Genomic DNA, 16,284 nt, shown 5'->3' with positions numbered 1-16,284 from the left:
TCTAATCAAATCAAGTCAAATCAAATCAAATTGTATTGGTCACATGCGCCGAATACAACAGGTGCAGACATTACAGTGAAATGCTTACTTACAGCCCTTAACCAACAGTGCATTTATTTTTAACAAAAAAAGTAAAAATAAAACAACAACAAAAAAAGTGTTGAGAAAAAAAGAGCAGAAGTAAAATAAAATAACAGTAGGGAGGCTATATATACAGGGGGGTACCGGTGCAGAGTCAATGTGTGGGGGCACCGGCTAGTTGAGATAGTTGAAGTAATATGTACATGTGGGTAGAGTTAAAGTGACTATGCATAAATAATTAACAGAGTAGCAGCAGCGTAAAAAGGATGGGGTGGGGGGGCAGTGCAAATAGTCCGGGTAGCCATGATTAGCTGTTCAAGAGTCTTATGGCTTGGGGGTAGAAGCTGTTGAGAAGTCTTTTGGACCTAGACTTGGCACTCCGGTACCGCTTGCCGTGCGGTAGCAGGGAGAACAGTCTATGACTAGGGTGGCTGGAGTCTTTGACAATTTTGAGGGCCTTCCTCTGACACCGCCTGGTATAGAGGTCCTGGATGGCAGGAAGCTTGGCCCCAGTGATGTACTGGGCCGTACGCACTACCCTCTGTAGTGCCTTGCGGTCGGAGGCCAAGCAGTTGCCATACCAGGCGGTGATGCAACCAGTCAGGATGCTCTCGATGGTGCAGCTGTAGAATTTTTTGAGGATCTGAGGACCCATGCCAAATCTTTTCAGTCTCCTGAGGGGGAATAGGCTTTGTCGTGCCCTCTTCACGACTGTCTTGGTGTGTTTGGACCATGATAGTTCGTTGGTGATGTGGACACCAAGGAACTTGAAGCTCTCAACCTGTTCCACTACAGCCCCGTCGATGAGAATGGGGGCGTGCTCAGTCCTCTTTTTTTTCCTGTAGTCCACAATCATCTCCTTTGTCTTGGTCACGTTGAGGGAGAGGTTGTTGTCCTGGCACCACACGGCCAGGTCTCTGACCTCCTCCCTATAGGCTGTCTCATCGTTGTCGGTGATCAGGCCTACCACTGTTGTGTCGTCGGCAAACTTAATGATGGTGTTGGAGTCGTGCCTGGCCATGCAGTCATGGGTGAACAGAGAGTACAGGAGGGGACTGAGCACGCACCCCTGAGGGGCCCCCGTGTTGAGGATCAGTGTGGCAGATGTGTTGTTACCTACCCTTACCACCTGGGGGTGGCCTATCAGGAAGTCCAGGATCCAGTTGCAGCGGGAGGTGTTTAGTCCCAGGATCCTTAGCTTAGTGATGAGCTTAGAGGGCACTATGGTGTTGAATGCTGAGCTGTAGTCAATGAATAGCATTCTCACGTAGGTGTTCCTCTTGTCCAGGTGGGAAAGGGCAGTGTGGAGTGCAATAGAGATTGCATCATCTGTGGATCTGTTGGGGCGGTATGCAAATTGGAGTGGGTCTAGGGTTTCTGGGATAATGCTGTTGATGTGAGCCATGACCAGCCTTTCAAAGCACTTCATGGCTACAGACGTCAGTGCTACGGGTCGGTAGTCATTTAGGCAGGTTATCTTAGAGTCCTTGGGCACGGGGACTATGGTGGTCTGCTTGAAACATGTTGGTATTACAGACTCAGTCAGGGACATGTTGAAAATGTCAGTGAAGACACTTGCCAGTTGGTCAGCACATGCTCGGAGTACACGTCCTGGTAATCCGTCTGGCCCTGCGGCCTTGTGAATGTTGACCTGCTTAAAAGTCTTACTCACATCGGCTACGGAGAGCGTGATCACATAGTCATCCGGAACAGCTGGTGCTCTCATGCATGCTTCAGTGTTGCTTGCCTCGAAGCGAGCATAGAAGTGGTTTAGCTCGTCTGGTAGGCTTGTGTCACTGGGCAGCTCACGGCTGTGCTTCCCTTTGTAGTCTGTAATAGTTTTCAAGCCCTGCCACATCCGAAGAGCGTCAGAGCCAGTGTAGTACGATTCAATCTTAGCCCTGTATTGACTCTTTGCCTGTTTGATGGTTCGTCGGAGGGCATAGCGGGATTTCTTATAAGCGTCCGGGTTAGAGTCCCGTTCCTTGAAAGCGGCAGCTCTACCCTTTAGCTCAGTGCGGATGTTTCCTGTAATCCATGGCTTCTGGTTGGGGTATGTACGTACGGTCACTGTGGGGACGACATCATCGATGCACTTATTGATGAAGCCAGTGACTGATGTGGTGTACTCCTCAATGCTGTCTGAAGAATCCCGGAACATGTTCCAGTCTGTGCTAGCAAAACAGTCCTGTAGCTTAGCATCTGCGTCATCTGACCACTTTTTTATTAACCGAGTCACTGGTGCTTCCTGCTTTAGTTTTTGCTTATAAGCAGGAATCAGGAGGATAGAGTTATGGTCAGATTTGCCAAATGGAGGGCGAGGGAGAGCTTTGTATGCGTCTCTGTGTGTGGAGTAAAGGTGGTCTAGAGTTTTTTTTCCTCTGGTTGCACATTTAACATGCTGGTAGAAATTAGGTAGAACGGATTTAAGTTTCCCTGCATTAAAGTCCCCGGGCCACTAGGAGTGCTGCATCTGGATGAGCGTTTTCCTGTTGATTTATGGCCTTGTACAACTCATTCAGTGCAATCGTAATGCCAGCATTGGTTTGTGGTGGTAAATAGACAGCTATGAAAAATATAGATGAAAACTCTCTTGGTAAATAGTGTGGTCTACAGCTTATCAGTCAGACCGACAGACAGTCAGACAGACAAACAGACAGTCAGACCGACAGACAGACAGACAGTCAGTCAGTCAGACAGACAGTGCTTTTGTTGTCAGATTGTATTTTCCGTAATGGAAGCTTAGAGTGAAAGCACCGCCAGCATTCAAAAGTGACCAAAACATCAGCCAGGAAGCATAGGAACTGAGAAGTGGTCTGTGGTCACCACCTGCAGAACCACTCCTTTATTGGGGGTGTCTTGCTAATTGCCTATAATTTCCACCTGTTGTCTATTCCATTTGCACAACAGCATGTTAATTTTATTGTCAATCAGTGTTGCTTCCTAAGTGGACAGTTTGATTTCACAGAAGTGTGATTGACTTGGAGTTACATTGTGTTGTTTAAATGTTCCCTTAATTTTTTTGAGCAGTGTATATATTTTTGTTTTTTTGTGAGTTTTTTTACTCAAACCAACCCTGCTGTAGAGTCTAGACAATGTGTGTCTGTCTGTGTCTGTATCCTCTCTCCTTAGCCTGAGTAATAACCAGTGATGAACTATGTCTGTGTGTCTGTCTATGTCTATGTGTCTGTCTATGTCTGTGTGTCTGTCTATGTCTATGTGTCTGTCTATGTCTGTGTGTCTGTCTATGTCTGTGTGTCTGTCTATGTCTATGTGTCTGTCTATGTCTATGTGTCTGTCTATGTCTGTGTGTCTGTCTATGTCTGTGTGTCTGTCTATGTCTGTGTGTCTGTCTATGTCTGTTTGTCTGTCTATGTCTGTGTGTCTGTCTATGTCTGTGTGTCTGTCTATGTCTATGTGTCTGTCTATGTCTGTTTGTCTGTCTATGTCTGTGTGTCTGTCTATGTCTGTGTGTCTGTCTATGTCTGTGTGTATGTCTATGTCTGTGTGTCTGTCTATGTGTCTGTCTATGTCTGTGTGTCTGTCTATGTGTCTGTGTGTCTGTGTGTCTGTCTATGTCTATGTGTCTGTCTATGTGTCTGTCTATGTCTGTGTGTCTGTCTATGTCTATGTGTCTGACTATGTCTGTTGGTCTGTCTCCTCTCTCCAGACCGAGGAGAACACAGTGATGAAGGATGCTCTGGGGAAGATGAAGAACTCCAAGGAGAAACACATGTGCTGGCAGGACGGACGGTTGTTTGAAGATAAGGAGGACTGGGTGGTGGACAGCTGCACCACATGTACCTGCCAGGTAGGAGACATACAGACCACCTTAAATGGAGAGACATGAGAGACATAGAATGTGCTAGGGGGGATATGGTTATACATTGATTGATAGATTTGGTTGGTTAATTGGTTGGTTGATTAATTGATCCCAAATGAATCAGTCCTCAACATTTGACCGGTGCCCAGATCCTATGGTCTTACAAGACACTAATTCATACATAGGTCACCTATAGCAACTAATGTCAAAACATTTTTTTTTTGCTGCTCATGGCAGGACTCAAAGATTGTGTGTCACCAAATCACCTGTCCTCCTGTGGCCTGTGCTAGCCCCTCCTTCATCGACGGAGAGTGTTGCCCTGTGTGTCTGCGTAAGTAGCCACTCATTCTACACACCATTCTATCATTAAAGCTACAATGTACCCTTGCAAAAGTCTAATCCTGACCCATGACCATTGAACAGAAGGCAAAATAGCAGAATGTGGCTTTAATAACTGTTTACATGAGCTTTACAGGAGTAATCGCAATTAGGAAATGTACTGAAGTGAAAACGAGACTCCTGAGCCCTGTAAAAACAATGGCATCACATTTACCAATAAACAACTTCTCTCACAAACACACCTTGCTTCATTTCACATCTGACTGAAGTCCTTTCTAGATCCAAAGCCTCCGATGCCTGATCTGAGTACCGGAAAAACAAAGTTTCTATGCATATTAAGTTTGAATAATAGAGCCGTGTTATTGTTGTACAGCTGGTTGGTCTGTAAAGGGACGACCACGTTTTATTGTTCTACATGAAAACAGCAGGACTACAGGCTGCCATGCTCTGAATTGCTGAAGTGGTCACTGTGAACATGACGTCATATAAGACGGAGCTGCTCTTCCTCCTGGGGAAGGACTGCCCGCTCCATGATCTCGCCATCACGGTTGACAACTCCATTGTGTCCTCCTCCCAGAGTGCAAAGAACCTTGGCGTGACCCTGGACAACACCCTGTCGTTCTCTGCTAACATCAAAGCGGTGACCCGATCCTGCAGGTTCATGCTCTACAACATTCGCAGAGTACGACCCTGCCTTACACAGAAAGCGGCACAGGTCCTAATCCAGGCACTTGTCATCTTCCGTCTGGATTACTGCAACTCGCTGTTGGCTGGGCTCCCTGCCTGTGCCATTAAACCCCTGCAATTTATCCAGAACGCTGCAGCCCGTCTGGTGTTCAACCTTCCCAAGTTCTCTCACGTCACCCCGCTCCTCCGCACACTCCACTGTCTTCCAGTTGAAGCTCACATCTACTACAAAACCATGGTGCTTGCCTACGGAGCTGTGAGGGGAACTAACACATTACTTATTTACTTGTTTAAAGAAATGTACTTATTGTGATTGAGATGTAGTTGTCCCTGATTGCATTGACTTTGCTCACAGCTGCTTGTTTGAAGAAGTGTACTTACTGTGATCAAGATGTGGTTGTCCCACTGGCTATCCTAAGTTGAATGCACCAATTTGTAAGTCGCTCTGGATAAGAGTGTCTGCTAAATGACTTAAATGTAAATGATATAAAACCTAAGAATCAAAACCGACTACTCTCCAGAGTTTTGTTTCTCTGCATCTTTTGAACCGTTCCTAGTTCCAACAATGACACAGAGCAACTGTAGAGGAGATGGTGTGGTAGGGGAAACATGCAATAATGCAATGAGTTTACTTCATCGTAGAAAGATAGCTCTGCATGTTTATTTTGTTAAAGTTTTGGTTAATTAAATTGAATGTAAATAATGTAATTTTTTTATGAGAGCTTATTTTGTTAAAAAATATATAAATCAATCTAGATAGCAGTGTTTTCACTTTTCAGAGCCAGAAAAATATGATTTGTCATTAATAACCCCTTGAGTGATTCTGTTTCCTCCAGCTAAGGACAGTGAGGATGGCTGGTCCCCCTGGTCAGAGTGGACAGAGTGTACTGTCACCTGTGGGACAGGTACTCAACAGAGAGGACGCTCATGTGATGCCACCAGTAACCCCTGCTCTGGACCATCCATCCAGACCAGGAAATGCAGCTTAGGAAAATGTGACAGCCGAGGTGAGTCAACGTCTCTGCTATAGTCTCCTTTGTGTCAACCTACCTTGTGGTTTGTTGAACTCTATTGGTTAGACTGTTTTAACTCTAAAGTTTGTTGCGATTTTAAATACACTTGATATAAAGTTTGATTTAATATGATTTGATTAGACCAACTAAGGACCTTTGGATGAGCATGATGGCACCTCTCTCTAGCTCCCAACTCATACCATTACCACTGAGTAAGTTAGAATAGTTTTAGCCAAAAAAGTGTTTACAGACAAAAGACAATGACAACATAAATACAATATTTTCCTGCAACTGCCATGTTAAAGTGTGTTTGTTTCTGTGTGCACATGAGTGTGTTTGTGCATGTGAGTGTGAGTGTGTGTGTGTGAGTGTATGTTTGTGAAAGGATCAAGAGAGAGGATGATGTCGTTAGAAGCAGCTGTGTAATGATGGAAAAGGGGACAAAGTGACTGAATAGAAATATAGGGTACTGCTCTGCTAGGCTGGAGATGGCTGGACAGGGACCTCATCCCTCTCTGACTCAAAATACTTGTCTCTGTCTCTGTCTCTCTCTCTCTCTCTCTCTCTCTCTCTCTCTCTCTCTCTCTCTCTCTCTCTCTTTCTCTCTCTCGATCTCTCTCTCTGTCTCTGTCTGTCTGTCTCTCTCTCTCTCTCTCTCTCTGTGTCTGTCTGTCTCTCTCTCTGTCTGTCTGTCTCTGTCTGTCTCTCTCTCTCTCGCTCTGTCTCTGTCTGTCTGTCTGTCTCTCTCTCTCTGTCTGTCTGTCTGTCTCTCTGTCTCTGTCTATCTTTCTGTCTGTCTCTCTTTCTCTCTGTCTGCTGTGGGAAATAGATCCCGTACATGTCTGTAGAGGGTGTGTCCATCCTGTTAGCTCTAAAGGGTATTCCACCCAGCACTGACTCACTAGTACCCCCCAAACAATGTGACCCATAGTGATCTACATATCAGTGGTTTATTATACTGCAACCAAATGACCCAGAAATTGATAATAAAGGCCTTTTGAATCTGAATAATAAACGCAATTTAGCAGACACTTGTATCCGAGGCAACTTACAGTCATACGTGCATACATATTTATTTATTTTTGTGATCCTGGGAATCAAACCCACTGTTCTGGCGTTGCAAGCAGCATGTTCTACCAAATGCGCTACAGAGGACCACCATATTACATGTATGTCTTTCCCCAATACACTGCCTTGACTGACCCTGTGTCCCTGTGTGTGTTCAGTTCGTCAGGACGGTGGGTGGAGCCTGTGGTCTCCATGGTCATCATGTTCGGTGACGTGTGGCGAGGGCCAGATCACCAGGATACGCCACTGCAACGCCCCCACACCACAACTGGGGGGCAAAGACTGTGAGGGCCAGGGGAGAGAGACACAGCGCTGTGAGGCAAAGCCCTGTCCCAGTGAGTATGGTGGCCCAAGAGGGACAACACAGACAGACAAGCACATTGTCCATATCAGACCTGGGGTCAACATTTTTGTTTTCTTTCAAATACTTTAGCTGTGCACTGATTGAGCTTGCCTCTTTCTTTAGGAAGATAATAAATACTTTGATCTGATGAATAACCACTGACCTGGATTTAAAAACAGGCAGAATAAGAAGTTTTACAGCTTGTTCCACTGATATAGGAGGGGCACCATTCACATGCTAAACATTCTGTCTGTCTTTTATAAAACGTCAAGCTCAAATCAACTCTGCATAGTGCCCTACTGCGGTTATAGCTTCCAGACTGCAACACGGCTGAGAATGTAATGACCCCTACAAGATGTGTAGAGTGGTTCGTGTGTGACTGTAGGCCTACAACTACCGTACTACTGTAATTCACTTTCTTATGGTAAAAGAGACAGTAATGTAAAGTAGTAAAACCTCACCATGGACTCTTGAAGACTAGCCCCCAAATGATCTAAAAGAGATCCTAACAAACATTGTGATGATCTACTAACTGTTTATTTGTTGTCCATGTGCAGTTGATGGTGGTTGGGGACCGTGGTCGCCATGGGCGATATGCTCAGCAACCTGTGGGGGCGGAGTTAAGGGTCGGACCCGTGTCTGTAACAGCCCTGAACCCCAGTACGGAGGCAAGGAGTGCCCCGGGGAGACCAACGACAGTAACGCCTGCAACAAACAGGACTGCCCTATCGGTGAGTGAGTGTGTACGTGTCTGTGTGTGGACTGTGTGTGTTTGTGTGCATGCGTATGTGTGTGTCGCACCCAGCACCTCTGACCCAACCCCTTATCCCTTTCCCTCGGTCACTTTGAGTTATTCTAACCTTCCCTCACTCCCATCAAGTTATTTCAGTACATTCTAGCATTCCTGTTGAGGTATTATTCCTCATTTAAACATTCCTGTGATATGTGCTCTTAGAATGGCCTCCAGGCAAAAGAAGATCACATATTTGTGCTGAAAACAAAGTCTGGGAGGATGTGTTTGGCCTATTAGGAGAAGGAAGATATTAGCTAATGGTAACATTGTGTTTGGGCAACAAGCTCTGAAAGCACTGAAACCTGCTAATTTGGAGAGAAATGAAGGGAGCAACCTGAAGGGAGCAACCTGAACAACCTGGAGAAGCTAAATGTCAATATGCGATATACAGTATCAATACACAAATGTCCAAACGTAGCTGCATTAGGCATGTCCTGGTTCTCTTCCTTACCATAACCGGTCGCCAACAAATTGTTTCCCTTCACATGGCTGTTTTTGTTATAGCTCTTTTAGACAGACAGCCGTCTGTCTAACCCATGCTAATCCCTGTCAGACAGCTGTCTGTCTAACCCATGCTAATCCCTGTCAGACAGCCGTCTGTCTAACCCATGCTAATCCCTGTCAGACAGCCGTCTGTCTAACCCATGCTAATCCCTGTCAGACAGCTGTCTGTCTAACCCATGCTAATCCCTGTCAGACAGCCGTCTGTCTAACCCATGCTAATCCCTGTCAGACAGCCGTCTGTCTAACCCATGTTTTATTGTTCCCTGTCAGACAGCTGTCTGTCTAACCCATGCTAATCCCTGTCAGACAGCCGTCTGTCTAACCCATGCTAATCCCTGTCAGACAGCCGTCTGTCTAACCCATGTTTTATTGTTCCCTGTCAGACAGCCGTCTGTCTAACCCATGCTAATCCCTGTCAGACAGCCGTCTGTCTAACCCATGCTAATCCCTGTCAGACAGCTGTCTGTCTAACCCATGTTTTATTGTTCCCTGTCAGACAGCCGTCTGTCTAACCCATGCTAATCCCTGTCAGACAGCCGTCTGTCTAACCCATGCTAATCCCTGTCAGACAGCCGTCTGTCTAACCCATGTTTTATTGTTCCCTGTCAGACAGCCGTCTGTCTAACCCATGCTAATCCCTGTCAGACAGCCGTCTGTCTAACCCATGCTAATCCCTGTCAGACAGCCGTCTGTCTAACCCATGTTTTATTGTTCCCTGTCAGACAGCTGTCTGTCTAACCCATGCTAATCCCTGTCAGACAGCTGTCTGTCTAACCCATGCTAATCCCTGTCAGACAGCTGTCTGTCTAACCCATGTTTTATTGTTCCCTGTCAGACAGCTGTCTGTCTAACCCATGCTAATCCCTGTCAGACAGCTGTCTGTCTAACCCATGTTTTATTGTTCCCTGTCAGACAGCTGTCTGTCTAACCCATGCTAATCCCTGTCAGACAGCCGTCTGTCTAACCCATGTTTTATTGTTCCCTGTCAGACAGCTGTCTGTCTAACCCATGCTAATCCCTGTCAGATAGCTGTCTGTCTAACCCATGCTAATCCCTGTCAGACAGCTGTCTGTCTAACCCATGTTTTATTGTTCCCTGTCAGACAGCTGTCTGTCTAACCCATGCTAATCCCTGTCAGACAGCTGTCTGTCTAACCCATGCTAATCCCTGTCAGACAGCTGTCTGTCTAACCCATGTTTTATTGTTCCCTGTCAGACAGCTGTCTGTCTAACCCATGCTAATCCCTGTCAGACAGCTGTCTGTCTAACCCATGTTTTATTTTTCCCTGTCAGACGGCTGTCTGTCTAACCCATGCTAATCCCTGTCAGACAGCTGTCTGTCTAACCCATGCTAATCCCTGTCAGACAGCCGTCTGTCTAACCCATGCTAATCCCTGTCAGACAGCCGTCTGTCTAACCCATGTTTTATTGTTCCCTGTCAGACAGCTGTCTGTCTAACCCATGCTAATCCCTGTCAGACAGCTGTCTGTCTAACCGATGCTAATCCCTGTCAGACAGCTGTCTGTCTAACCCATGTTTTATTGTTCCCTGTCAGACAGCTGTCTGTCTAACCCATGCTAATCCCTGTCAGACAGCCGTCTGTCTAACCCATGTTTTATTGTTCCCTGTCAGACAGCTGTCTGTCTAACCCATGCTAATCCCTGTCAGACAGCTGTCTGTCTAACCCATGCTAATCCCTGTCAGACAGCTGTCTGTCTAACCCATGTTTTATTGTTCCCTGTCAGACAGCTGTCTGTCTAACCCATGCTAATCCCTGTCAGACAGCTGTCTGTCTAACCCATGCTAATCCCTGTCAGACAGCTGTCTGTCTAACCCATGTTTTATTGTTCCCTGTCAGACAGCTGTCTGTCTAACCCATGCTAATCCCTGTCAGACAGCTGTCTGTCTAACCCATGTTTTATTTTTCCCTGTCAGACAGCTGTCTGTCTAACCCATGCTAATCCCTGTCAGACAGCTGTCTGTCTAACCCATGCTAATCCCTGTCAGACAGCTGTCTGTCTAACCCATGTTTTATTGTTCCCTGTCAGATGGCTGTCTGTCTAACCCATGCTTTGGAGGAGTGGACTGTAACAGCGCCTCTGACGGATCCTGGGAGTGTGGACCCTGCCCCCTTGGTTTCCGTGGCAATGGCACCCACTGTGAAGATATCGACGAGGTAATTTAGGGTTAAAGAAGGTTACACAAGTTAGATACTTTAACTAATAGTTAGGTTAACCCTAACCTTAACCTTAGCTCTAATCATAGTGTAGATCCCCAGGCTATGCCTAACCCTAACCATTAGTTCATCCTGAACTCATTCATATTCATGACCTGTTACCCTATTATAATCTGACCCTACTTCTGATCCTCTTCCTCCTCAGTGTGACATGGGCTCTGATAGATCAATTTGATTGATTTATTGATTGATTGATTTGATATGATCCTCTTCCTCCACAGTGTGAAGTGGGCTCTGATAGATCAATTTGATTGATTGATTGATTGATTTGATCTGATCCTCTTCCTCCACAGTGTGACGTGGGCTCTGATAGATCAATTTGATTGATTGATTGATTTGATCTGATCCTCTTCCTCCTCAGTGTGACGTGGGCTCTAATAGATCAATTTGATTGATTGATTGATTTGATCTGATCCTCTTCCTCCTCAGTGTGACATGGTCTCAGATGTCTGCTTTAAAGCTGGTGGAGCATCGCGTTGCGTCAACACAGACCCAGGGTTCCACTGTCTGGCCTGCCCACCCCGCTACAAGGGAAAGCAGCCCTTCGGTGTGGGGGTGGAGGCCGCCAGCAAGAACAAACAGGTACGTCTGTGCCACTCTACATCGGTTTTAGACCTAGTGTATTCTTTAGGCAGCGTTTACACAGGCAGCCCAGTTACGGGTAAAAGATCAGAATTGGACCGCCTGTGTAAACGCAGCCTTAGACGCGTACACACAGACGCTTGACGCACGCAGACATAAAACCTACCTCAAAGATACTATCTAGGGAAAGTAAAAGCCCCTATAGCTGTAGAGCTGTCTGAATTGGCAGTTCAAAGTTACGTGCCGTATGCTCCCAATATTTATGTCTGATAGTATTGTAGCCAGCCAAGGTAATTCCTAATTTTTGGAATATGTGTGTGCACTCTGCTCTAAGGGAGGCCTCCGGGCCACCATACATGAACATGACACACCTTGACCCCGTATCAGGAGAGATAGAAGGGGAAGGAGGATAGAAGAGTTATGAAGCTAATAGCAAACATATTTTATTTGTATTACTTGACACGGTCATAATCATGTCATAACAGCAGACATAACTTGTCATAACCTATCATAATATGGTCGTAACACTGTCATGACCCATATAGTTACACCTTTTGTGACATATATTGCGTTATTTTATGGCTGGTTATGACATCTACATAATAGTGTCAAAACCCACATTTATTCCCCCAAAAAAATCCCTGCCAAGAAGTTTGTTTCTTAAATCCTTTGTTGTTGTTGTAAGGAATTCTTTACAGTCATGTTTTTTCAAAATATTTAAAATAAGTTGTAGAAAATACACTTTAAGACACTGTCATGAAGCATTATGACCATTCTGTGTCACATTACTTGGACTAAGAAAATACACTTTATGACACTGTCAAGAAGCATTAAGTTTACAACGTAGGTCGAGAGAAAAATTTGAGATGACAGACAGTGACACATGGACAGACAGTGACACATTCAATACCGCCTGGCACACTCTTGCCTGCATCTAGCTTATCTAGGGTGTAATCATTAGTCCAACAGTTGCAAACAAGAGTTTCTATTGGACAAATTCAGGTATTTTTATCCCCGTTTCGTTTGCTTCCGTTTAAGAAACGTTTTTCAACAGAATCGGCAGAATGAATACACCCCTGATCACGCATAAACACAGTTCACTTTCATGGTAGCCACTTCACTTTGTACGCCTCAATGCACTCTACTCCTCTCACCTTTTCCCTTCGTTTGTGGACTTCAAAGAACAACACATCAGCTGTATGTGACCAGGCGAAAATACCTTTCCAAGCCAAACCATGTCATAACCACTACACACAGCCTACATCGTTGTCCCCATATTAGCTAAAGTAAAGTCCTAGTCAACATAGCTAATATAACTAATGCGTTAGAAAACCCGCTACAATCATGCAGTAACGTTACAGTGTATAGTCAGTAAGCAATTAGACCGGCGGGCCCTGGTGGCAATAAATTAATAAAACCAAAAGCTTACCTTGACTTGGAAGAGTTCCAGTGTCGTGTTGGATAGTCATAGCCAGCTAGCTAACATAGCATCCCTCTATTTGAGCCGGGTGTTTGAGAACTAAACTAGCCAGCTACATTTGCTAGCTAAGTAAGTGAAACTGAAAGTGAAAAAAAATGACAAAATCTCTCTCTCTGTCTCTCTCTCTCCCTCTTGCTTCTCCTTCATTTTTGAATACATTAATTTGTTCAAAACTGTTCAACTATTGTCTTTCTCTTTGAGTCAACTGCTCACCTTATTTTATGCACTGCAGTGCTAGCTAGCTGTAGCTTATGCTTTCAGTACTAGATTAATTATCTGATCCTTTGATTGGGTTGGACAACATGTCAGTTCATGCTGCGAGAGCTCTGATAGGTTGGAGGACATCCTTCCGGAAGTTGTCATAATTACTGAGTACGTTTATGGAAGGGGGTGAGAACCAAGAGCCTCCTAGGTTTTGTATTGAGGTCAATGTACCAAGAGGAGGACTTAAGCTAGCTGTCCTCCGGCTACTCCATGGTGCTACCCTACAGAGTACTGTTTAGGCTACTGTAGACCTTCATTGCAAAACAGTGTGTTTTAATCAGTTATTTGGTGACGTGAATTTATATAGTATAGTTTTATCTAAAAGGATAACTTTTTCAATGTTTTAGTTTATTTTTTATTTTTTATTCACTGTGGAGGATGGTCCTCCCCTTCCTCCTCCGAGGAGCCTCCACTGGTAGAGGTGGTAAGTGGTATGAGGTTTGGTTTACAGTATTACTGGAGGTGGTATGAGGCTTGGTTTACAGTATTAGTAGAGGTTGTAGGTGGTATGAGGCTTGGTTTACAGTATTAGTAGAGGTGGTAGTTGGTATGAGGCTTGGTTTACAGTATTAGTCGAGGTGGTATGAGGCTTGCTTTACAGTATTAGTAGAGGTGATAGGTGGTATGAGGCTTGGTTTACAGTATTAGTAGAGGTGGTATGAGGCTTGGTTTACAGTATTAGTAGAGGTGGTATGAGGCTTGGTTTACAGTATTAGTAGAGGTGGTATGAGGTTTGGTTTACAGTATTAGTAGAGGTGGTATGAGGCTTGGTTTACAGTATTAGTAGAGGTGGTATGAGGCTTGGTTTACAGTATTAGTAGAGGTGGTATGAGGCTTGGTTTACAGTATTAGTAGAGGTGGTATGAGGCTTGGTTTACAGTATTAGTGGAGGTGATAGGTGGTATGAGGCTTGGTTTACAGTATTAGTGGAAGTGGTAGGTGGTATGAGGCTTGGTTTACAGTATTAGTAGAGGTGGTATGAGGCTTGGTTTACAGTATTAGTGGAGGTGGTAGGTGGTATGAGGCTTGGTTTACAGTATTAGTGGAGGTGGTATGAGACTTGGTTTACATTATTAGTAGAGGTGATATGAGGCTTGATTTACAGTATTAGTAGAGGTGGTATGAGGCTTGGTTTAAAGTATTAGTAGAGGTGGTATGAGGCTTGGTTTCCAGTATTAGTAGAGGTGGTATGAAGCTTGGTTTCTAGTATTAGTAGAGGTGGTATGAGGCTTGGTTTAAAGTATTAGTAGAGGTGGTATGAGGCTTGGTTTAAAGTATTAGTAGAGGTGGTATCAGGCTTGGTTTCCAGTAATAGTAGAGGTGGTGTCAGGCTTGTTTTCCAGTATTAGTAGAGGTGGTATGAGGCTTGGTTTCCAGTATTAGTAGAGGTGGTATGAGGCTTGGTTTACAGTATTAGTAGAGGTGGTATGAGGCTTGGTTTACAGTATTAGTAGAGGTGGTATGAGGCTTGGTTTTACAGTATTAGTAGAGGTGGTATGAGGCTTGGTTTACAGTATTAGTAGAGGTGGTATGAGGCTTGGTTTACAGTATTAGTAGAGGTGGTATGAGGCTTGGTTTTACAGTATTAGTAGAGGTGGTATGAGGCTTGGTTTTACAGTATTAGTAGAGGTAGTATTAGGCTAGGTTTCCAGTATTAGTAGAGGTGGTATGAGGCTTGGTTTACAGTATTAGTAGAGGTGGTATGAGGCTTGGTTTACAGTATTAGTAGAGGTGGTATGAGGCTTGGTTTACAGTATTAGTAGAGGTGGTATGAGGCTTGGTTTACAGTATTAGTAGAGGTGGTATGAGGCTAGGTTTACAGTATTAGTAGAGGTGGTATTAGGCTAGGTTTACAGTATTAGTAGAGGTGGTAGTTGGTATGAGAGCTATAAAATGTGTGGAACTTTACAAAGTAATGTCTTTGTGTGTTTGATGGTGTCTGTGTTAGCACTCTGTTTCCACTATAACCACAAATATAATTTATGACTTTTTAATGATTTTCTGTTAGGTCATCAGCTACTGGCACCACATCTGTTGTGGTATAAATACATTGTTTCTCCTTTAAACCTGTAATAACTGTTGGGAAGTTTAATCATTTAGCTACACAACTCTGCTATCCAATAGACCTGGGTTCAAATACTATTTGAAATAATTTAAAATACTATCAGGGCTTGATTGAGCTTGCCTGGCACAATGGAACCAATAGAATAGTCACAACACTACAAACCCCGCCTATCTGGCACTCCAGACAGGCAAAAGCAAACACTCAAAGTATTTGAATAATCTCAAATAGTATTTGAACCAATATCTGCTCTTCCCTAACTTTGCATAACAGATCTAGTAAATCACTGCTATGTCACTGGTCTTTAAAAACTGGGCCAGCTCTGATCCGAGGATAACATTGTACAAATTGATTTTAGGGAAGAGGAAAGGGAATTGTCTCATAGCTGGCATTGAGCGCCTCTGTATCCCAGAGCTGATGAAATAAATCAATGTATTCTTATTGGTCATCACGCAACACTGTTGTAACGTTATGGTATGAGCTCATGGAGTGGCATCCACTCACATCCTATAGATGGATAGCTGTAGCCATAGAGATATAACAGTGTTCTCTTGCTGTAGCTACACAATACACTGTATCATAATCCACAGGGCACAGGGGGCATAGCAGAGCAGGGGGCATATATGTTCAGAAGTACAGCCCTCACATATGGCATGACATAACATGACAAGACATGACATAACATCACATAACATCACATAACATCACATAACATCACAAGACATCACATGACATAACATCACATAACATGACAAGACATGACATAACATCACATGACATAACATCACATAACATGACATCACATAACAAGACATAACATTTGAGAATACACTTCACGATGGGATTGAGACCCTGATTTACTGAACTTTTACCATGCTCTTCCTTAGGAAATGAAAATATGTCAAATTAGACAAAACAAAATGTTTTATTTAAGCAGTAAGGTCAGAGGGGGTGTGGTATATGGCTAATATACCATGGCTAAGTGCTGTTCTTAGGCTGCTCTCTTTCTC

General features: G+C 44.3%; 1 protein-coding gene across 1 annotated transcript in view; it reads left to right on the top strand.

Annotated features, from left to right (window-relative positions):
• LOC311127192 (thrombospondin-2-like) overlaps nucleotides 1–16,284 on the top strand; it is a 43,513-nt gene that overhangs the window by 14,182 nt on the left and 13,047 nt on the right. Inside the window, exons 6-12 of the mRNA XM_084158981.1 lie at nucleotides 3,752–3,892; nucleotides 4,142–4,235; nucleotides 5,767–5,937; nucleotides 7,170–7,346; nucleotides 7,912–8,085; nucleotides 10,699–10,826; nucleotides 11,316–11,468. Of these exons, the coding sequence (XP_084015107.1) occupies nucleotides 3,752–3,892; nucleotides 4,142–4,235; nucleotides 5,767–5,937; nucleotides 7,170–7,346; nucleotides 7,912–8,085; nucleotides 10,699–10,826; nucleotides 11,316–11,468 (1,038 nt within the window). The remainder of the gene's footprint in view (nucleotides 1–3,751; nucleotides 3,893–4,141; nucleotides 4,236–5,766; nucleotides 5,938–7,169; nucleotides 7,347–7,911; nucleotides 8,086–10,698; nucleotides 10,827–11,315; nucleotides 11,469–16,284) is intronic.

The sequence above is a fragment of the Coregonus lavaretus genome (genome assembly GCF_964263955.1).
Source record: "Coregonus lavaretus genome assembly, chromosome: 1".
Classification (NCBI taxonomy): domain Eukaryota; kingdom Metazoa; phylum Chordata; class Actinopteri; order Salmoniformes; family Salmonidae; genus Coregonus; species Coregonus lavaretus.
This window is presented reverse-complemented; position numbering and strand designations above follow the sequence as displayed.